Source organism: Maylandia zebra, linkage group LG8 (genome assembly GCF_041146795.1).
Source record: "Maylandia zebra isolate NMK-2024a linkage group LG8, Mzebra_GT3a, whole genome shotgun sequence".
Taxonomy (NCBI): Eukaryota; Metazoa; Chordata; class Actinopteri; order Cichliformes; family Cichlidae; genus Maylandia; species Maylandia zebra.
In genome coordinates this window covers 12,374,262-12,395,920 of record NC_135174.1, presented here as the reverse complement: position 1 = coordinate 12,395,920, position 21,659 = coordinate 12,374,262, and the positions used below count along the sequence as shown (strand labels likewise).

General features: G+C 42.1%; 2 protein-coding genes across 9 annotated transcripts; one reads left to right on the top strand and one right to left on the bottom strand.

Moving 5' to 3' along the window:
* The first annotated feature begins 299 nt into the window (after positions 1-299).
* cox6b1 (cytochrome c oxidase subunit 6B1) lies at positions 300-2,309 on the top strand. Of its 2 annotated transcripts, none has more exons than XM_004562421.5 (4): positions 300-444; positions 1,122-1,248; positions 1,529-1,629; positions 2,046-2,309. In XM_004562421.5, exons 2-4 carry the CDS (start codon positions 1,143-1,145, stop codon positions 2,097-2,099), a joined length of 261 nt encoding a protein of 86 aa, XP_004562478.1. In that variant the 5' UTR covers positions 300-444; positions 1,122-1,142; the 3' UTR covers positions 2,100-2,309. The 2 variants fall into 2 exon arrangements, with proteins under 2 accessions (XP_004562478.1, XP_004562479.1); XM_004562422.4 differs by having other exon boundaries at positions 328-510.
* A 258-nt stretch (positions 2,310-2,567) lies between these two features.
* katnip (katanin interacting protein) lies at positions 2,568-21,483 on the bottom strand. 7 transcript variants are annotated; one of them, XM_076887348.1, is made up of 29 exons: positions 21,357-21,483; positions 20,659-20,781; positions 19,332-20,442; positions 18,889-19,064; positions 18,346-18,458; positions 18,127-18,228; positions 17,832-17,972; positions 17,346-17,589; positions 17,046-17,177; positions 16,785-16,936; positions 16,496-16,602; positions 14,607-14,703; positions 14,217-14,426; positions 13,724-13,861; positions 12,084-12,939; positions 10,792-11,559; positions 10,497-10,705; positions 10,225-10,303; positions 9,946-10,123; positions 9,667-9,832; positions 8,861-9,027; positions 8,702-8,766; positions 7,634-7,744; positions 5,639-5,778; positions 5,455-5,556; positions 5,211-5,371; positions 4,564-4,590; positions 4,214-4,299; positions 2,568-4,115 (listed from the first exon to the last, which is right to left on the bottom strand). In XM_076887348.1, the coding sequence occupies exons 3-29, from the start codon at positions 19,436-19,438 to the stop codon at positions 4,057-4,059; spliced, it is 4,893 nt and encodes a 1,630-aa protein (XP_076743463.1). In that variant the 5' UTR covers positions 19,439-20,442; positions 20,659-20,781; positions 21,357-21,483; the 3' UTR covers positions 2,568-4,056. The 7 variants fall into 7 exon arrangements, with proteins under 7 accessions (XP_076743463.1, XP_076743465.1, XP_076743464.1 ...); XM_076887350.1 differs by having other exon boundaries at positions 19,332-19,420; XM_076887349.1 differs by lacking the exon at positions 21,357-21,483 and adding an exon at positions 21,291-21,332.
* Positions 21,484-21,659: the final 176 nt, after the last annotated feature.

The window sequence follows — 21,659 nt, the reverse complement described above, 5'->3', positions numbered from 1 at the left end:
ACTTGAAATCCGAAATATAGGAAGCCCACATGAAGGGAAAATTACTTTTTATGGCCATCCAGCTCATATGCTTAAAAACATCATATTAATGATTAACAGAAACACAGAGGAGCCGAAAACTTCCGGCTTCATAGGAGTAAAACCTCGAACAACAAATTAAAGCTAAAATAAACACCTCCCGCTGCGCCCCTGGGCTTTCACCCCTCAGGGCTTTTATTCTCCAAAACACGACATAAAGCAAACATTTGCGTGTAGACAAAGTGTGACTGTGAGAGTCTTGTCATTTCAATGTGACCTGTATCCGCCATTCCCTTATGATAAAACTGCACGGCTCCAATATCTTCAGACCGGAGCGCACGCGTGGAGCGCGCACTGTCTCTCAGAGTAACGACACTCACCGTCCGGTGTAAAGTCACTTGAGCCGAGCCAGCATCTGCGACTAAGGTACCGTTTACCTGCATGCTCTAACCCTCTAAAGGGTTGCGCAGTCTTGCGCAGACCGTCCGCTAGGTATTATTTCTATTTATTCTATTCATTTCTGTGTGTAGTCATCAAAATAACTGCTCGGGAAGTGGCGTGTCAAAAATGGCACCACTAATTCTGGGTATCGATAGGAAGTGTTTTAATCGGTTTTCAGTAGCATTCTTAAAGAAACTAATTACACTGCAGAGAGAAATAGCGAATGTGTTACCAGGTTGTGCGAAAAAGAAAGAGAAACTGGGCTACGTGCGAAGGAAACGCTTTTTGGCCTGGTAACTAAGGCTATTGATTACTGCCAATACCGGCTAATAAGGCGCATTTTACCATTTAGGGCCTTCCCACTTTGTCCTACATATTTAATCACTGCTTATGTTTGACTGTAGTTTGATATTATAGATTGGACGGTGAGAAGAATAGCTGATGAAAGTCCCGCATTTCTAGTAGCAGCCTTCAGGTGCCGCAGACAGCAATCCGCTGCACTTGCCCAAATATGAAATCTTAAGGCGTCACAGATCGTCACCGCCGGCCACTGTTCAATCTCCGCACATAGAAGGCAACCTGCAGATGTTATCCTCACAAGAGGCTACCACACACAGGCTAATGAGTGGCTGTTTCTTTCCCCTTTTGCACCCATTCATTAGATTCTCCTTCCAGAGGTGAAAATGGCCGAAGACATTAAAGCCAAACTTGAGAAATACCGCACGGCTCCCTTTGACTCCAGATTCCCCAACCAGAACCAGACCAGGAACTGCTGGTCCAACTACGTGGGTAAGACTACACCTCAAGGTTGTTTTCTCCAAATGTGTGAAAGCGACTAGAGGAACTGCCGATTAAAGCAAGACTATGCTGTGCTTTAAAAAGGCAATAACAACCTAGTACAATTTTGGATTATTACAACATTATTCAGTCACAGTAATCATGAGAAAGGCTTACATAGCTCACCTACTGACCCTGACCTCTGGCCTGAAGATAGCCCAGTCAGATTTCTTCACAGGGTCTACTGGAAGGTTATTTTTGATATTCACCATTGTTGTTTCTCTATTTATAGACTACTACCGCTGCCAGAAAGCTTTGGATGCCAAGGGATTAGACACCCAGCCCTGCGAGTGGTACAAAAGGGTCTACAAATCGCTGTGCCCCATCTCCTGGGTAAATATAAGAAATGTTACCATCTCATTTCTAACAGAAAAGCCACTTTGCTGAAAGCGTATTGGCAGCATGTACATGGTAATTTAATTGGTGGGAAGAGTTTATTTAGCAGGGGTCAAACAACTTTATGATTCCTCACATTCCTGCTCAGCCCAAACAGTCAAAAATAAGGAAAACATGGAAAACACAGTTTGGAGATTTGCCCCTAATCACACAGCTGACTAAAAATACATCAACATGTTGAGTTACTTTATCAGCCAAAGCGATTCCACTCTCTAAGCTTTGCTTAACATCACAAGTTGTACAAAAATGTAGTTTGAGGATTAACACTCTTACATAGTTATTAAATCAACTAAAAATAAATATTTTTGTCTCAAAAGTTTTCTTTTTTTCCTCTAAAATTTTTGTCCCTTTAGATCCAGAAATGGGACGAGCAGAGAGAAGATGGGACCTTTGCTGGAAAAATCTGAGGCTTAAGCATTTCGAATGCCGATAGTCTGCAGAGATGTAATCTTTTCAGTAGAATGTTTGTACGAGTGGTATAAAACCTGCGGTGTGCCTTTCCACTAATGCTCTGTCCTGAGATCACACCGAAACTGAATGGTCATTCCTTAAAGATATCATGAAATGTACAGCAGATTCTGCATTAATAAAAAATATCTCAGGATATATTTATGGAACTGGCTTGTCCTGTCTTATTTTGTCTCTTTACAGCATGCTGCTGATCCCCTGTGAGGTTATTCATAGACTCTTTTTTTGGGGTTTAGTTCAGATGTGTGTGAGAAAGAGTCAGGGCAAGGAAGTCTGAACATAAGAGATCAACAGCAAAACCCAAGTGGCCCGCTTATAGAGTTTGATGCAGATCACTCCAGACATCCCCCCCCCAAAAAAAAAAGCACAACAAGAGGATGAATTTCCAGAAAACTGGAGGTAAACTATTACTTTTTTCACATTTTATTCATTCCAATAAACCTACTTCAAATATACATATTTAATCAAGATTAGAAAAATAAATATTTCAAAACACTAAATGTCACGGCTACAATAATGGCCACCACTCCACAGAGCAGAATGGAGATTTGGAGTAATGAGTATCACTGCTGCGGGACATAATGAAATTAAATACATAAAACTGCATTTCATATACAATGACTCCCAGCTATAAGGAGTGTAGAATAGTTTATACTGGGGCTCAATGACGCAGTAAAAACACCTAAAAAAAATTTATGCTGAGGAGTTTTTCCCATGCAACAAGTTAGTACAGTGAACACTGAGCGGAAAAAAAAGTACAGCACAGACTACCAAGTATTTTAGTGAACACAGATTCCTATTTATCCCCTTTTAAACAACTGCTCTTCTTAATTTGAGGTAAGTTTATAATATTTGCATATTAGAAGTTGTCTGTTATCTACTCAAACGCTAAAAGTGGAAAATTGCTTCTATTTTTTAACCGAATTAAAAAGACTGCTGTGGAAATGTTTGCTGGAAAAAAAAAGTCAAACAATCTAGTGCATGTGCATAGCAACTTCAATAAAGGTCACTTGGATTGCAAACGAGCTTTTTCTACTTGATGCGAAGCAGAAAAAACAAACTGACCTAATTGTGTGAAGCCAAATAGATATTTGTTAGTATTAATGTGAAGCTTTGAGCGGCTTCAATTCTCAATGTTCCTCGACTTCGTCTATCGCATTAGTCGTTAATGTGAATCTTGCAAATGTAAAAACCTCTCTGAAAGTACTTCCACAAGTAAAACCACTCACTTTTGAAATATATTATCCAAGAGATATAAATATTAATAGATATAAATTAGTGGCTGCATAGCATTAGGCTTGGTTTGTGCACTGGTGGGAGTGTTTTCATACCCATTAGGCCGAGAGCTAAATGACTAGGCTCGTTGGTGAATCATGTTAATTAATTAACGTAGCGTCCTGATGTGACAGTGTACTCATGTGGCCTTTGAGCTTTTTTTTTTCTTTTCCTGGATTATGTATACGCCAGAAGCAGCATTGGGATATGCAGCACAAGTCACAAGTCACAAGTAGCAGCCACAGATTATAGTGTTGGTACTAGGCACAATAATATGGCTGATAAAATGCAGCCTCGACAGTTTTTTCCTGGCACTGAGGGAGGGACGACTATACAGTACATGTTCAGGATATCTGTGGACTCGTTTTCACAGCAAAGAAAAGGAGAGAAATCCAACCATAAAGTGGAATCTTGTGTGTGTATAATCTCTGTCCTTTTAATTGTGGACCGTGTGAGATGCTGGGGTGACGCCTTTACAAATGACAGCTGGGTGGCTGCTTTGGGACTTGGTGTAAAGGAGGTTTTCAAAAGTCACCCACCAAAAAAGTGGAATAAAAGAGTCAGCCACAGGTTCTTCCCTTCAGCTCTCCTCAAACTGTAAAAACACTGACTCCATGTCAGTCAGTACCTCCTCCTTCCATGTTTCCCGCCATCAGTCATGCAGGTTTTAGGCCGTAGAGCTGAATTGAGTGAGAACAGAACAGAAGAGTTAACAAAGACATTTTAAAACAGACGAATCCATCCATGTTAAAGTGCTCCAATCGCTTCTCTGATTCACCTGGGTCTGCCGTCTGCTTCTTCTTATTGTGATGAACTATCTGGTTCTCATTGGTCATCTTCACATCCTGATCTTCCACATAATTACTACAAGGCAACACAAGAAAAGGAAGACACAGCGGATGTTTTTCTTTAAAACTGTAGTGCCAGCGAGAAGCGGAAAAGGGCAATAAAACACAAAAGGGAGGGTTGACAAAGCTCGAAGTCAGGGAGAGGAGGGACTCTGGGGATCACAAGTCAAGCAAGTGGTAAGGAGGATGTGGGATGTTTGAGGGCACTGGAGGAATCTTCAGTACAGGGAGTGGCCACAAGGAGGCAGCAGCACTGGGTTTTTACTATCCTGTTACTCACTGTTGACGGTGTCTGCTGACACGGGGGCTGAAGTGGAGAAGAGTACAAGTCTTTTCAAAACTACTGAGTTAATCTAACACAATTTGTCTGTAAATCTGTTTGATTGTCAGAAATGCAACAGGCCTGTCAAAAAGCATTTTACATGACAGATCACGGGTGTCATTTCAGTTCATGGGCCACATGAAGCTCAATCTGACTTCTAGAGGGTCGTACACCAAAAGCAAAGCAGCATTCAAAATACATTTAAAAAGTCCTCTCATACATTTTATCCATTTACAAAAAAGATGATGAGCAGTGTAAGATGTCTTTAAGAAGACTGTGGAATTATAAATCTCAGTAGGAGCATGGCTCCTTGGATTAACCGTCACACTTCAGTGTAGTATGGGATGACAAAGATAATTTGTAAGATTCTGGAAAAACACTTTTATGTTACCCATTCTTAACATCCTGCAACACAACCTCCTCTGCAAATTTCAGACTCTGCAAGGCGTCCAGTCGGCTGGCAGCCGAGTGCATGTCTGATACCCCTTTTCTAAATAAGGCAAACCTAAATAACAATCAGCATTTAGCCTGTAAGCAAGCAGCCGTTCATGAATTCATCTTTCCAAAAAAAAAAAAAGATAAATGAATACAAAAAGCCTGAGTACCTGATGACAGTGTTCCTCTCTCTGTGAGTAATGTAGACGTCATCTGTGAACAGGATGGTGTGGTAGGGCACCACAGGGTCGCAAGTAGGCAGGATGCCTCGTGTCACTTGGCTTACGCAGTCCAAGATGCCATTATATACCAGGAGGTCATCCACCAGCAGCTGGACTCACGGAGAAACATGCACCATTAGTAAACAAACAGAAGCGATTGCTAAACCCGCAGCAGAGAGAGAAGTAGGCTTACCCCAAATTCTTTCACTCCTCTCTGAGGCGTCTTTGAGTAGTTCCACAGCTTGATCATGGACACAGTCACTGGATGATCAAAGATGACATACACACGGTTCACCTGCATGGAAACAGAGCATACACTCGTGTCAGCTGCAAACAGTCTCTCTCTTACACACTCACACACACACTGTCTTTCTCACCAGGCCAGGAAGCACTGGGGCTAACCACATGTGTCTTCCATCGTGGGTGCAGTTGACTCCATCTATTAATTTATCTGGAGTCCTCACATCACCGCTCACATTGTCCAGCACATTCACACTGTCTGGAAAAGCAGCAATGTCTGGTGGACGTAATGTTGAGGTCTGATCATGTTTATTAATATAAACACAGCTGCTAATTACCCACAACTTTACTCAGAGTTTCATGAGAACAGAGTTTTACAGTAGTCACAAACTCATTCAGAGATATATTATGTAAACCCAAATCAAATAAACTAGACTACTTTTTTTATTTGAACCCCTTGAATATACTAATAAAATGCACAAGTATAATTCACACTAAATATTATTTCAATTTGATTGTCACAGTTACCTATAAGAGTAAACAACCATGCACTACTGCTCGAAATCCTTATGTTCTTAGAGTAGGATGTAATGTTTGATCTTTTAAGAGGAAAACATTAACAGCTAGTGACTTAATATCTATCAATCTAAAGTGACCGATTTACAGTTGTTGTCAGAAGTTTCATCCAATCAACATAGGCATGAATGTCATGCTGCTTTTCCGGGGTGGAATGATCATACAGCATTTAATAAATCTTTTAAAAAGAACTGGGTGAACAAATTTGATTTTGTTTTGGATTTTCTTCAATTCACACAGCGTCTTTTGGTAGCCATAAACAAGCAGGTATAATTCTACCTCGATATTTGATCACCCTTCTTTGTTAGAGTTCATTAGCGTGACTTGTAAGAATTTTAAGTGAAGTCCACAGATTTTCAATAGCACTAAGGTTGGGGCTAGAAAAGGTCTTTGGATCTTTTGGGATCATTGCCCTGTTGGAACACCCACCGATGTCTCAGTTTCAACTATTTAGTGATTGATACTCCTTCATTATTCCATCCACTTTGTGCAGTGTATCAGTACCACCGGCAGCAAAACAGCCGCAAGGTATGATGCTACCACCACCATGCTTGACAGCTGGTACAGTGTTCTTAGGTTAGATAATCTCACTTTTACCTCTCCATACATACCTGCACTCTTGTCATTGTTACCTAATAGCTCAATCTTTGCCTTGCCTGGCCATAAAACTTTTCTCTAGAATGCATTTGGGTAGTCCATGTGGGAAAATGCTAATTTCACTCAAGCTTGAAGGTGTCAATTTTCGAGTAGGGCCTTCTTTCTTGGTTGGCACCCTCTCAGTAAGGCTCACTTCACTTGACAGTGACACTGGTGTGTCAGCAGGTTCCAGCTCATGGCAGGCTTGGCCCTTCATGGTTCCTGAACATCCTAACCAATTTACTCCCATATGAGGGTGAAAGTTTGGGTCTTCTTCCAAAACTTGTCAAAGTGGTGAGACATCTGAATAATTTGTACATATGTACAATTGTTTGAATCAACGGTCCTGGAATCTACAGTTGTTTAGAAATGGCTCCAAGAGACCTTCCCAGCTTTTGTAAATCTACAGTTCTCCTTGTTGGATCTTCACTGAGTTCCTTGGATTTTCTCATTATTCTGAGTATTGGTCAGTCCACTGAGAGTTGGCAAACATATCGTTTTTTTGTTAGCAAAGAGAAACTACCAGTTGTAGTTAATCATGATCACTAATGAGAAGTTAACAGTTCTTGGCCTTGTCAAGTTAAAAGACATTGAAGAACCTTAATTAAAAGACAAAAGCGATGTATGTAAATAATTGTGAACCCAAATCTTTGTCTACCCAAGTCTTTAAAGATGCATGCTGCAAAATCATTCCACCCTGGGGAAAGAACAGCCGAAAGAAACCATTAAAAGTCCAAAATTACCGTGACATTTCTCCCCACGATGAGAGTATGTAAACTTCTGACCACAACTGTACACCACGCATTCTTAACCAGGCACCCATCTGACCACATTAACAGTAAACATTAACATATTCCAGCAAGTGAGGTGAATTCGAGCCAGTGAGGTCAGATGCAAGTCTGAATCATGAGAAAGGATACTGTTGTCACTGAGGCTGATCTTCTCATGGTTCTGATTGTAAAACTCAAGGCCGTTCAGACCAATGTAGTATGGATCTCCCCAGGTTGTTAACAGCTGGAGCTGAAAAATGACTGACAGGTGAAAGTCAAGGAAAAGACAACATCGAGCATTTTAGATCCAGCTTTTTCCTTTTCTAGCTGCTTAAAAAAAGGAAAAAAGAAAGATAAGAACATTTTTACCACTTTACTGGACAAAAACAAATTTTCTTTAACAAGTCTATAATGTTCAGCTTTTGTTTAGAGTTCAAAATGTGTACAGTTACAGACAAATTATTATTCGGATGCAATGGGTTAAATCTTCCCACTACATTTTTAAGGCCTGGTCTTAATCTGATCCACCCAAATTCCAGGTGGTTCTTCTGGCTGGTGTACATTCACCAGTCTGAGGCATGGCCTGTGATTTTAACCACTTAATTGCATAACCAGCAACCTCAGAATAGCAGTCACTAACCACCAGTAACGAATCATTCATATGAAACAAAGGTTTTTGCTCTGCCTGTGTTCACATTATTTCACAAAGTTAATAGTTCCAGAAAGAGTAAAATAGTAAGAGGTTACAGAGGTGAGCCCTGGCTGGCTCCTAGACCGAACGTGAAAGGAGGGCACATTGTAATGTCTGTGAGAACAGTGGATGAAAACACGAGCTCGATAAAGTGCTTAACTTATCACTTATCGCTACACCAAACGATATAGTGATTTTTCTGTGTTAAATACATACTAACCTGTCAGCCAGTTTTCACTGCTATTTTCTGATATGTGGAAAGGTTTTGCGCAATATCACAACACACTGAAATGACTGGACACATTTCTATTTCTCCTCCAGCCAGACATTTTCCTTCTGTAAGCTCTTGATGAGCATGTGCATGCCAGTGGTGTTGCCAAAGCAACCAATGCAGATTATTTAACGTGGTCTGAACTCAATCTGATCCGTGCATTTAAAAAATATCCACAGAACATTTTTGGACCAATAGGGCAGACAGGAGCACAGCATGCATAAGCATGTGTGAAATCTGTTTAGAAAAAGGATACACCCACAAGGCATGATGGGAGCCTCATAGTCCATGCTGGGCTGTTCTTGTTTCTTAGAGTGTCCTCTGAATTAAAAATAAAGTTATAAATAAGGAAAGGCAGTTTTCAGAATTTCTGATGAAACAGCAGTTTTACTCAAACTCATACTCTGGGCTTCACCTGTGGTAGTCTTCGTTACTCCCGTTATCAGCTGGAGTCTGGAGAAAGTCAACAAAGAGAATCTCCTGGGCAAAATCAAAGTGACAATTGCCCGGTCCCTTCCTGATCAGTAATCCCTCCGTTGGTGAGACAGGAACATCATCCAAGAACAGATGAATCAGTTTCACCTGAACCAAACATGTGGACATTTTTATGTTTTCTAAGATGCATAAAGTGTTCTGCAAAGAACTTCTGTGGTTAAAAATAAAAATCTGTCACAATAAGTAATCCATGCTTTGCAGCATTATACACAGTCATCACTTTTTCAGCACGTACTGTTCTTTGTACAAATGAGAAGTCAGATTCACAGCTTCATAAATCCATATTAAGGGTGTCATACAGTGTGTTTACATACATTAATTTTCATAAAACACTGTAATATTGTTGTTATTTCTCTCACACAGTATTTTATCTCTTGTCTCTTTAAACCCTCCAACCCCAGAAGGGCCCAGTCTACATTGATTGGTCAGCTAATATGTGGTCTGATACTGCATGTATTAAAACTGGACTTTGGGCTTTGTAACCACAGACCTTTTATAACCGCAAAGCAGAATATGGCCTTAAGTAATATGTGAATTATACTTGTTCAAAATTATCAGCTGATCTGACTCCACTTGAAGGAAGTGGCACTAATTCAGTTCACAATATTTTGTTAATTTACAAATGATCATGTAAAGTACGAAATATCATAAACACGTTAGTATTTGAAGTAAACTTTATTCTGCATCATAACAAATGTGGGTTCAGCCTGGCAGAAACTGTCTCACCCCTCTGTAAGAGTCCTCAGGAGACTTGTTGTAGTTCCAGAAACGGAGACCAGCGATGGTCTGGGCCTTGCTGAAGGTAATGGTCAAGGTGTGGGACTCTCCATAGGAGAAAGGAATCAGCCACATATGCTGGTCATCGGTGGTAATGTTGTGGCCATCAATAAGTCTAAATAATGACAGTAGACATTATACACTGTATCTTACATAATAATGATGTAATCTTTGCCTGGACTTTAACTGTAATATCAAAGGGCATGTTACATTTAGTGTCAGGCATACTTATCAAGTGTGCGCAGGTCATGTCCATAATCAGGTAGGTCGTTGAGGTCCCTGGGTGAAGCAGCGATCATACTAAGATCTAAAGGTAAAGTCTCTCCATCCTTCCCCACGATCTCCAGTCCTGTCAGGCCCATGTAATGGGGGTCGCCCCATGTCAAGGTCATTTCCAGTCTAAGGCCTGGGATTAAGACAGACTGTAAGCATCCAGAAACATCCAAAACACAAAGCCAAAAACAGAGAAGCAACCATAATATGACAGGATATGACTGATGTACTCACACTTTCCTGTGTGCATCCCAGGAATGAGCTCTAAGCTCTCTTCAGATTGGCTCATAGTAGAGTTGAGTTGAAGTTTCAGCTAAAACAAAACAACATTGCATTTAAAGCATAACTGTACCACACAGTCCTGTTGATGCTGTGGCTAGTTTGGCCTTTGTGCCTGTCTGCTCTGATCATTTGGGGCCACATAATGAAAGTCAACTCTGTCACACTTTGGAATAAGTTGCTTTATGAATTTATGATTCAAATTCTCGAATGAGACCAGTACTTACAGTGAGGTCTTCCTCTCTGAAACCAGCCTGGGTAAAAGGTCGTTCCTCTCCCTCTCCATCAGCAGTGCGTGGTCTCTGCAGCTCCTCCTCATACACCATGCTCTCAGGACTTTCACCTTCACTAAGGAAGGTCTCATCATAACGAGACATCGCCTCCAGTATCTCATCATCAGTGGTGAAGAGGATAGTGTCGCCAAACTGGTCCAGTCCTGAGCGCATGAATAAAGGATAATTTGGTCAAAAAAACAACACACAATGGAGCATAAACTCTTGTGAAGTTGTTCTGATCAGATACCTCCAGAAAGAGTTCCAGACGCTTTTGCAATCTCCCCCCTGAAGATGCACCTTCCATCCAGAAGCATTTCTACCTCTTTCACGCCTCGGAATGAGTGGATGCGCGACTTGTTGTAGTTCCACACACGGATCATGGCCACTTTGTGGGGCACTCCAAAGTCCATGAAAATGGTGTGGCTACAACCAGGAGTAAATGGGGCTAGCCAAAGATGCATGTCATCCTGAGTCCGATTGATGCCATCGATTAAGTTGGTGACTACGCGTGGATCCTTGCCGTATGCTGGGAGAATGTTGATGTCTGGCGGGTCAGCGTGGATATGAACAGGTCGGAGAGGCTCTCCACTAGAGCTGAAAACCTCCAGGCCGTTGAGACCCACGTAGTGACGATCACCCCAGGTGGACAAAATGTTGATTACCAGCCTTTGGCCTTGCGGCAACACTGGAATCTCAAACTCGTCCTCCCGCTCCATGGATGGATCGTCATCAGGGCCTTCGCAAAGTGTCCCCTGAGTGGTTAAGGAGGACAGAGGGCTTCTGGGTGATGAAGAAGAGATGGGTGGGACTGTGGGTGGACCACAGCCCTGGCGCTGAAGAAACTCATCAAATATGTCGCCTTCGAACGCCATGTTGGAGATGCGTCCACGCTGACATTGGTTGAACTTAGTGAGTGAATCCCAGGACTCCATGAGGGTGTCATCCTGCTGACTGTGCAGCCGGGCCCGAGAGCTACTCTGCCTTCTGCTAGCACTCACCAAAGACATGGGCTCATCTGGAGAACACACAAACATTAGACTATAAATTACTAACAAACCAAAAGGAAAGAAATTAGCCTGTAAGAATTGTCCGACATCAAATATAACTAAAATCTACAAGTCTGTGTATTTCACTAAATATCCACTTAAAATTTTACATAAATGAACCCAATGCAAATGAATCAGTAAGATTAAAGAGCAGTAATATATTTGCCAAAGTGATCAACAGCAAAAAGAATGACAATGATTAGATCAAACAAATGACTGCCAGTAAGGTGAGAATAGAGACTCTAGTTAGCTAAACTATATACATATTAATGTTATTCTCCTAAAGTCTCCAAAAGTATATTCCTTTGTATTTTTAATCAGTGGATACGATTTCCTTTGAAAGGACTGATAAGGTAATGAAAACTCCTACCCTGACCGATGATACCCTGATATTTTTAAAGATGAAATAGAGCTAAATTTATAGAAAGGCTGGAGTAGCCATATATACAGATTTGTCTCTCTGTTTCAGTATGAAAATTCTGACAATGCATACCAGCGTTTGTCAGTGCTGTAGCTCTGTGGTGTTGTTCCTCTGTCTGCCTTACACTGGCTGTGGAGTTTCTGAATGAGCTCCTCCGTCCGCTGATGGGCCTGTCTGACCTTTGCTCCCCGACCTCCTCAAGCAGGTCGCAGCTCAGGTCCAAAGAGTCAGCCTTCCACTGAACCCCATTCGCCGTCCTCTCCGCCCCTCTGCACACACGCCCTGGGTTACATGGCAACTCTGGGAGCATGGAAGAGGATGATGCTGATGGCTGTTTGAGCTCTGAAGAATGCTGGGGTACCAGCCACCGTGGCCTCTCCCTGCTGGTCTCACATCCCTCTGGAGCACCTCTGTTCAGAGGCTGCAGCCACTGCGGGGCAACCCGTGAGGAGGATGGCTGGGTGGTGACTGTTTGCTCCATGGGTGCAGACTGCTCCACCTGCTGCCTGAGAGAGTGGGTCTCCTCTGAGGCAGACAGGTCAAAAGAGCTCCTTTGTATCGAGTGACGAGTAGAGGATGACACTCCCACAGAAGCAGTGATAGGTGGTAGTGGTGTATGTGATTTCTCCTGCATGTCTACCACATTCTGGCCTGCTGTGTCAGACAATGCATTCAAACTTTGGTATCTCTGGGAGATGCTACCCTCTCCACCCTTACTGTCTTCATAGCAAAGGGGAGTGGCCCCTCTTAGACTGTGTCCTGAAGCCACAGGGCTGGAAAACACAGAGTCGGAGACCTGGCAATCCTGAAGATCAATTGTGGTGCTGTAGTCAAAGACTTGGTTGCCACAGCCCTTCTCCAGCTCACCTTCAAACACCAACGTGCTGTTCAGGTACAGCTTTATATGTCGCGCACCTACGTCAAGCTCCTGGCAAAGATACAGCACATCAGTTTACAAGCGTCTTTAATTTAGGATGTTTAACAATTTCAAAAGCATTTGATTTTAAGCAGTAAGTTATGCCACAAAATGAAGAAATAATGATTTTCACATTTCAATTCTTCACAGAATTAACACCAAACATTTGAGTGAAGCTGTAAAACCAAATGGTGGGGAAATATTTAGCATTTCATTTCTCTGTATAATGAATGTTTGATTAAAATTCAAGCAAAAGGATGACAAGCTGCAACCTGATGAGTATTAAAAAAAAATCTAATTTCATAAAACACACTATTGACTAACATGCTCTAGCTAGCTGCTAATTAGTGCAACTGTGACCTTTTGATCCTCTAGACAATAAACCACTATGAACCCAGAGAAGTCTAGAAAATACTCCAAACTCCTTACCTTACAGGCTCTTATTCACAGTCCGGTACAAATATTGCTAAGTACTAATGGTCGGTGTAAACTAGGAAAACCTGGGGTCTTTGTGCCCCCTTCTTAACAGCAGAGACGCTGACAGACAGAAGCCCATGTTACACTAATCCTCTGAGGCTAATCTCTCACTGTTCCACATTTGGACAGACTGAGTGGCAGCTCAGACAGCCACTGCTTAAAGAGCAACGCACCTGTGACGTAACCAAACCAACACAGTCATCCACTGTTATAATGGAAACGCACAATCACGCACCATCTATCAGCTTGCAGCAGAAATCAAACAGTTTGTAACTGAATGTGTTGAAGAATTGATATAAAATTTATTGAATACACATACATTGAAGCTTCTGTTGTAGTTCCAGATTTTAATACAAGATATTCCAAAGTCTGGAGAGCGCTCGGTGTTCCTGATGATGAAGTAGAGCTGAATGGGTGGGTGGAACGGACACGTCCACATATGACGGTCTTTGGTGGTCTGTCAAACCAAGAGAAGAACAACAAAATGAAAAACAAAAACAGCAACTTATTCATAAGAAGGATGGACAGATATATAGTCTGAACATCAGTACTAGCTGATTGTGGCCTTGTTGGCTGCCAATGGTCTCTTGGCAAGTGCTGTGGCATTTATTGATGGGAGCAGCTGATGTTTAGTTGCTGTGTCACACAAACTTTGTGCTTGTTAAACTTTCAAAAGTAGTGCAATGAAAAACCATAAAGAACTCAAAACAGCCACTTTTTCATAATGGCAACTTATTTATTTCCCACAAGATGGGGAATAAATTACAACATACGCACACACAAACACACACACTACAGCAGAAGAGACTGACCTTCACTTTCCCATTGACGAGCGCCCCCAAATTACCAGGGAAGTCAGCATTCCTGATGTCTAAGTCATGAGGCGACACATAAAGCTTCTTGTTTCTGAGGCAGAAGAACTGCAACTCAGTCAGCCCGACCTGCAGCGCGTTCCCCCAGTTTGACAGTATCTCCATGGTAACATACAATGCAGGTGTGTACTCTGGTGACGACTGCCTTCTCTGCAACAGCGATACAAAACATTAAGACAAGACAAGGCAAGACAAGACAAGATAACCTTTATTAGTCCCACATGTGGGAAATTTGTTTTGTTACAGCAGAAAGCGGGCAGTTCAGAGGTATCCCACCCAACAGCATCAGGATTATTCATTCTGATCTGGGAAAGTGTGTCATTAGCTCACCGGCTGCTTGGTGTAGTCTGTTTTCACACTTTGAGGGATGCTGCAACCAGGTCCACCTTCAAGTTTCTCCAAGGCTTTCAGCAGTTTCTGTTGTTGACTGAATAAAAGAATGACAACACTTTAGCTTGCCTGCTCTGTTTATCGTTCCATTTATTTATTTATCCTCAATCTTCATATTAACGCAAAGCACTGCAGTAGCTAAAGCCATACATAATTTCAAGGTCATTGGGTATACACTCATTGTTATATTTCAACCAGTAGGTGTTATAACATCAAAGCATTTACCGAATTGCCACAGGCAATAACGAGATGTACTAGGAAGTGAGATTAATGAGTCAGCAAGGTATGCTGAGCCTAAAGTCAGACTATTTTGATGTCAGGTGGCTCCTTTTTTGGATACATCACCATAGTAACTTGTGCTGGACACTTTATACGCTCTCACAGAGGACAGGTTCAATTACCACCAATAAAACTGGGTGTAAATGCAACATTTTCACTTGTTCTTTTCTTGCTGATGTGTTCTATGAGTTATACAGATTTTCTGCAGATACACAACCTGTTGAGGGGAACATTTGTAACACCAACAAACAAAGCTGTGAAGTCACAGCCCGCTTGGTCTGGTAATAGAGCCAACATAACACAGAGTAAAGACTCTTTGTTGTTTATTACAAAAAAATATTCACACAAGAAGATTAGTTTCACTTTGTTATGGCCAAAAATTAAACTGATTTCAATGCCTCCTTGATTATGTATTGGGTTAGAATTGAATTTGTGTCACGCATCAAGTTTAACTGGATCATGGTTGAACAAATATTCCAGTGTTTCCAACAGAATTGATTGAATTAGATTGCATTTACACACCATATGCACGCAAAACGAGGCATGTATGATTTTTTTAAAGAAACTGATAAATAATGTCATATACATATGGTGCAATAATCTGCCTCTACAGTAAGTTCTTCATCATGTGAACAGACTCCACTTCCACTGTCTTAAACTGCAGCTGGTGAAACAGTCCTTGTTCTGCTCTACAGGCTCTGTGAACTTTGAATGGTAGCCCATGAACTAGTTTTGCACCTGCAGCAGGTTCTGGTTAGAGTGATCCTCCAGCTTGCAGCAAATCTACAGCACAGAGCAAGCACTCCTCTCTCCAGCTGCAGCCAAAGATGTTAGTTAAATCTGATGAAATGCCTCAAGAAATGTCACAAAATGAACCTGATCAGTCCGTCAGAGAGAAATGGGAGACAGCTAACTGATTAGCGCTCACTCACCCAGAAAATAAGGCAGTAACTGCCCACTGCTGTCTTACGTCATTCTCCCAGACAGATGCATGTTTTTTTTTAAATTACAAATATCTCTGGTAATGTCTCTGACTGAAGTAGGCATTACTTGATCGATTAATGTTTAGTGGAAGAACAGTCCAATAACATGTTACACATGCCTTTTATCGTAGTGTGCACATATGGCCTTAACTGAAAAGCCTGGGATAACAAAGAAAGTTAATAATCACCATCATAATACCTATTCTTTGTTGCTGGGCTTATAGGTTCTGTTGAACCACCTACTGCAAAGAAAGTCCAGCTATGTTAGGGGCGGCCAACTCCAGGCTTCGAGAGCTGGTGCCCTGCAAGTCTTAGATAACACCCTGGGTCAAAACACACCATCATCAAATGATTAGTTTATTACCAGGCCACTGGAGAACTTCAAGAAATGTCGAGGAGGTAATTTAGCCATTTAAATCAGCTGTGACACATCTAAAAGGTGCAGGACACCGGCTCTCGAGGCCTGGAATTGGCCACCCCTGAGTTATATCAAAATTGTTTCATAGTACACTGTAACTGTTAGCGTTCTGTTCCTGAGTGTTTAAGTATCTTTTTCTGTCACCATACCTGGGACCCATGAGTGTGATTCTCTGCATGGCCAGAGTGACATTGTTGTCATCCTTGTTGTGAGTGTTGTAGTGCACTAAACCATTCATCACCTGATGTCCCTTGACCTAGAGGACAAAGAAACCAAATCAAACCGATGTGAAAAATATATGTATGGGACAAGATTCACATGTGAGTCAAATCCAGGAAAATTCAATTGAATAAAATCAAAAGTAGGCAAAGTATACAGTTACAGATGAAAATGAGATGTAATAACAGATGTAAGAAGTGAAGTGTGGCTCAGGCAGACCGTGTGTCGACTGAAGAGCTCTGCACTCTGCACTGGGTTGTTTTCTCTCTGTATGGCCTGGCGTACCCTGATCGCAACCTCCTCTGGGTCCCGGTCCTCGACAGAAGACTTTCTATTTGCCGACAGCGGCCTCTCCACCCGACTCCTCGGCCCTTAAGCAGAAAATACACATTTTTTATCCAGCAACAATCATGTGGAATGGAATATCTCAGCCACATTTTCATTCAAAAACGGGAGATGAGTTTGTAAAACATGACTTACTCTGACCTTCCCAGCTCTCTTTTGAAGGTGGCCTATCTAATGTCTTGCTCTTCACCAACATAGGTTTGGTGGGTATAAAAGTCTCAACACTTTCTTTCCTTTTTGCAGACAGTGAACGCTCGATCTTACGACCTGGAAAAATAAAGGAAATTGATTAAGATCAGGAATAGATGCTTCTTTTCATATGCTGACAACATGCCTAAAGACATCCTTAGGTCAGTGCTGATGACGCAGAAAAGCAGGGGATGTTACCTCTCTTGCTTCGCCCTAAATCAATAACAAATTTCCATATTAGCCTACCTTTAGGTGAGGGTCCAAAGTCCAGCACAATGAGGTTCGCTGAGTCAAAATGGCTTTGGGAGCCACTGGGCCGAGAGCTGTTGGAGGATGACTTGGAGGAGGGGAGAGGCAGCCCCAGTTCATCCAGACTCTCTGTGCTCTCATCCCTCTCAATCTGCTCCTCTACCCACTCTTCATCTGACTCCTCCCCAGCTGAGCCACGACTGCTCCGTCGCATGCTAACCTCCAGGCTTCGACGCAAAACCTAGTTTGCAAAGGTCATCATTTATATATTCATCCATGCACAAGTCATCGTCCTGTGCACTCACAGGCACAGACCTGTATACTGACAGTTTAACCATCCTCGTGATTTGACAAACTACCACTAAAAAGTGAAATAAATTCCCACCAACAGGCATAAACCAAATTACGATGATTCTCTATATCTAATTCATCTTCGACAAGAAGACACAAAAAAAAAAAACGCATACATTTTCATCCACTCACCTTCACTTCCTCAAGGTTGAGAAGTACCTTCTCACTGTGCTCCTGGTCTCCTCGGCTCTCAGGCCTGGAGCTGAAAGAGTGCGACACCTTGCAGGTGTTCCTCTGGCAGCAGGGACTACGAGGGGAGCGTGGACTGGAGCTCTGGATGAAACGTGATGATTGGATAAAGGGGAAATAGCAGAGATAGAGAGATGCTAAGTACTACAGACAGCTGCATCTGGCACATAGTCCCTCCCCTAAAAATAAAACACCCACACATACAGGCTTAGTAGGCATTGTTATGTCTTCACTCTACCTCCATGTCTATGCTTTCATAGGGCTCAAAATCATCAGAGTAGCGCTTTGTTGGGGAGATTAGCAAACTTGGTCCATCCTCTGTTCGAATTTTAACAGGATCCTGCACATATTAGAAAAGAGGAAATATCAAACATGTGTCCTTAAAAATAGGAAATGTCTATTTTTGCTGAACAATAAGTGTTAATACAGATAGGATAAGGATATCAGATGGCTGCACCTGCACCCATTCTTTCCTCTGGACCTTTCCTGGGGCAGTGTGGCTTCTCTTCCTGTGGGTCTGCTCCAGTTTACTACCGTCTTCAGTTAGCTGGTGGGCGCTTCTACAGACATCTGCCGATGAGTCACAGCACAGAAACGAACATGAGCAGCGTGCAGCAGACTAATGCCTCGGAGGAGAAGGAACACACAGTCACATACACAGATGGTCCACAGCACAGAGAGGAAGACGAATAAACTGCCTGCCAGCTACAACTGTCACTATCATTTATTCACTGGGACTGGACACGGGATCCTGTCACACAAACTACAAGCTGAGGAGTGGTGGCTATTAGCTGGTTTTCCATATGGTTCATGGGTGACAGTAGCAACAACAAAAAAAGAGCATGAGATAGTACCTTTGATTTCTCCTAAACATGACTGAACACTCAAGAATAATACATCTGCCTGCATGACAGATTCAGAAAAATTTAATAAACAAGAAGAAAAAAAATCAAGTGTTATATAAGAATATCTAGTTTTGAGTCTAAGTGCAAAAGCATACCTGCTGTACATGTAGGCCTCAAAGGTGGCTGTGAGGAGGGAGACCTTTGGTTGGAGCCCTTGGCTTGCTTCCTACTGGCTTCGGCATTGGCTCCATTAAGATAAATTGAAAAACCTTGCTCAAGCCGTTCCAACTCAATCTCCTTGGGGTCTTTGACTTTAAGGCGCTTTAAGAGCCTGGAGAACAAATAAAGAGCTAATAAATAGCTTTCGAAAATATAGCAAATCCTATCACAGTTTTGACGTGGCTAACAAAGGATTCAACATGACACATTCCAATTCCAGACTATGTTACTTTTTAAAATATATGTATTGTTTCTCAAGGGAAGGAGGCAAACCAATCAGAGCTCCAATTAGGCAGCACTGAAAGTCATGCAGGAGTTGTCCGTTTCCCCTGTGAAATCCAATCTGTCTCTTCCCCGGCAGCCTGCACTAACACTTCACCTGTTTTTGTGTTGGAGGGCGATTAAATATTCATCCAGAGTGTCATCTACAGCAGAGGCGAGCTTCTCTCCTTGGCACGTCTTACTCTCCTTCAAGAACACACACATCAGTAAACAGACACACACGATGAAAGGTCGGAAAGGCCTACATCAGCGGTTTGTGGGCAACAAATTGTCATAATACAACTCATTCTTGCACAGGTATGCACATTCACTTTATTGCGTGCATCACCACAATTATGCAAGCAACTTGCTCCTCCGCCGAGTGTGGAACTAAAGCTTTAGTGAAGGATGCGTAATGTGTCATGACACAGGGGTTACAGTTGGATTTAAAAACCATTTAGTCAGGATGTAGCCTAAGGTTAAATGGGTGATGGAGAAATGAATTAAGAAAGGTTTTATTGGTTAGGACCATAATAAAAACTGATTATTTGTAAAGCAGCACCTGATAACCTTAACACAGTATTAGTCTCTACAATATCTGCTGCTAAAGAGCCGCAAACTCTCAATTTTTATATGAAGCCACACAATTGATCATAGCAAAAGATACTGCCAAAAAAAAAAAAAAAAGAGCCCAAGCTGAGCTCTCACGCTGAAACTACTGACTCAGCATGGGCCAATACTTGCATGGCTTGTCAAATTCAGCCACTTTTTCACAAAGGCAGCCCTACTATATCCTCAGTGGTGATCACATCCTGCAATAATATGTGCACAGTGCATGAAGTGTAGCTCTTTAGCTGTAGTTCAAGTGATGGATTGTAAAACGATATCTGTCACGTTAAACCAAAAATCCCAAAGTGAGGACCCCTACGGGTTCTACCACCCTGACAGCATACATCTTGTTCAGACATTTCTGCACTCAGCTGAAATGAAATGGCCCTTATTAAAAGACCAGATGTCTGCCTGCTTTAAGCTTAATAATGCTGGCTGCAGTAAAATTAAGCAGATTAAATAAAAAGTGGGTCTCGGAGGGAGCACTGGTTGACTGCATAACACAATCGCCTAAAGCTCATGCCGTTTCATTTGTTATATATTTTTAAAGAAACATGCAAGATGAACAAAGAAATCACAAAGCCTTACTCAGTTTCTACAAGTCAACTAGGCTACAGCATCTGTCAAGGTCAGGAGCAGAAGGGAGGCAGAGAAATGAGAAGCAAGGGTAGAAAATTCTTGTTAGTGACAGAGTATAGAGACAGGGTGACAGCTCAGATACTGGTGCACAAAATGGCATGCCTTTAGTTTAGAGTTTCATGGTCGTGAAAATTGCAGTGTTTAATGAAAAGTGTATCACGTAAAGTAAAATGGCAGATGATCTGAACTATCATTACCTCGTTATCCATCGTGTGATTGCAGATGATGCTGCTCACATGACCCTATCCCATATTTCTGAAGAGAGGCGATCACTCCTGCTCAAAACGTATCCCTCAAATCTGTGTCGTATTTGTCCATCACTGTAGCGGGACACACATGATAACCCTGAGGTTAGCCGTGACATGAAACCTAAAGTACCTTGAGTACAGCTCGTGGAAAATGTCGCCACACCCGCTGGCCGATTCAAGGGACCAAATACCAAACATTCACGATTGTGTTAACGTTAGCATCTTATTTTAAGCAGGGGTTGACCAAAACTCGTTTTAAACCACCCCAGGGTTTTGTTTTCATCAGCACTCGTGCACGGAGTTGGCTTGTCGGGTAGCGTTGCTGTTACAATAATTTCTATGCTATTAAGAGCTAACGAGCTAGCCATTGTTGACTATGTCAACTTTAAGCGAAAGATAACGGGTTATCAACCTCCTATGCGGTTGTATCGCATGAATTAACTAGTAGGTGTAGTGGCGCAGGCGACGTTAGCAAGCAGCCGATAGCTCAGTAAAAGCAGTGCTGACGTTCATAACTAAACTAAAAAAGCTAGCGAGTTAGCCTCCAACTACTATTAAAAGACAGATATAAACCTGCGTACCGTCTTCATAATCTCAGAAAGCCTTTACTTTATTTCGACTTTGATATATGCAAGAAAAATACTCACGGTCCATTTAAAAAAAAAAAAAAAAGAAGAGTACTTTGATAACCATTATCTTTGAAATTCACGAGCTTTTTAGTGGTTTCTCATGTGCCCAGTGTTGTGTTGGTTGGTAACCAGGATAGCTGTCCACCAATGGCGAGAGCCGCATCAGAGAGAACCACGCCCCTAATCGGTCCGCTCTCTACCTCCTGCTCCGACAAGCCTCCACAAAGCCTCCTACTGCCCAGCCACACTCCATCTGACTGAAAGGGTATTAAAGCACTGCCTATGACACCAACAGAGCAACACAGCAGAAATCTACATAAA

What these genes read in the sequence shown, in the direction of transcription:
- cox6b1 (XM_004562421.5), top strand. Translation starts at nt 1,143, where the DNA reads ATGGCCGAAGACATTAAAGCCAAACTTGAGAAATACCGCACGGCTCCC. An exon ending in CTGCTGGTCCAACTACGTGG is followed by an intron (nt 1,249 to 1,528) that starts GTAAGACTACAC and finishes CTCTATTTATAG; the next exon opens with ACTACTACCGCTGCCAGAAA. An exon ending in CGCTGTGCCCCATCTCCTGG is followed by an intron (nt 1,630 to 2,045) that starts GTAAATATAAGA and finishes TTGTCCCTTTAG; the next exon opens with ATCCAGAAATGGGACGAGCA.
- katnip (XM_076887348.1), bottom strand. Translation starts at nt 19,438, where the DNA reads ATGTGTGTGTTCTTGAAGGAGAGTAAGACGTGCCAAGGAGAGAAGCTC. An exon ending in GCCCTCCAACACAAAAACAG is followed by an intron (nt 19,065 to 19,331) that starts GTGAAGTGTTAG and finishes TTTGTTCTCCAG; the next exon opens with GCTCTTAAAGCGCCTTAAAG. An exon ending in GTCTGGAACTCTTTCTGGAG is followed by an intron (nt 10,706 to 10,791) that starts GTATCTGATCAG and finishes TCATGCGCTCAG; the next exon opens with GACTGGACCAGTTTGGCGAC.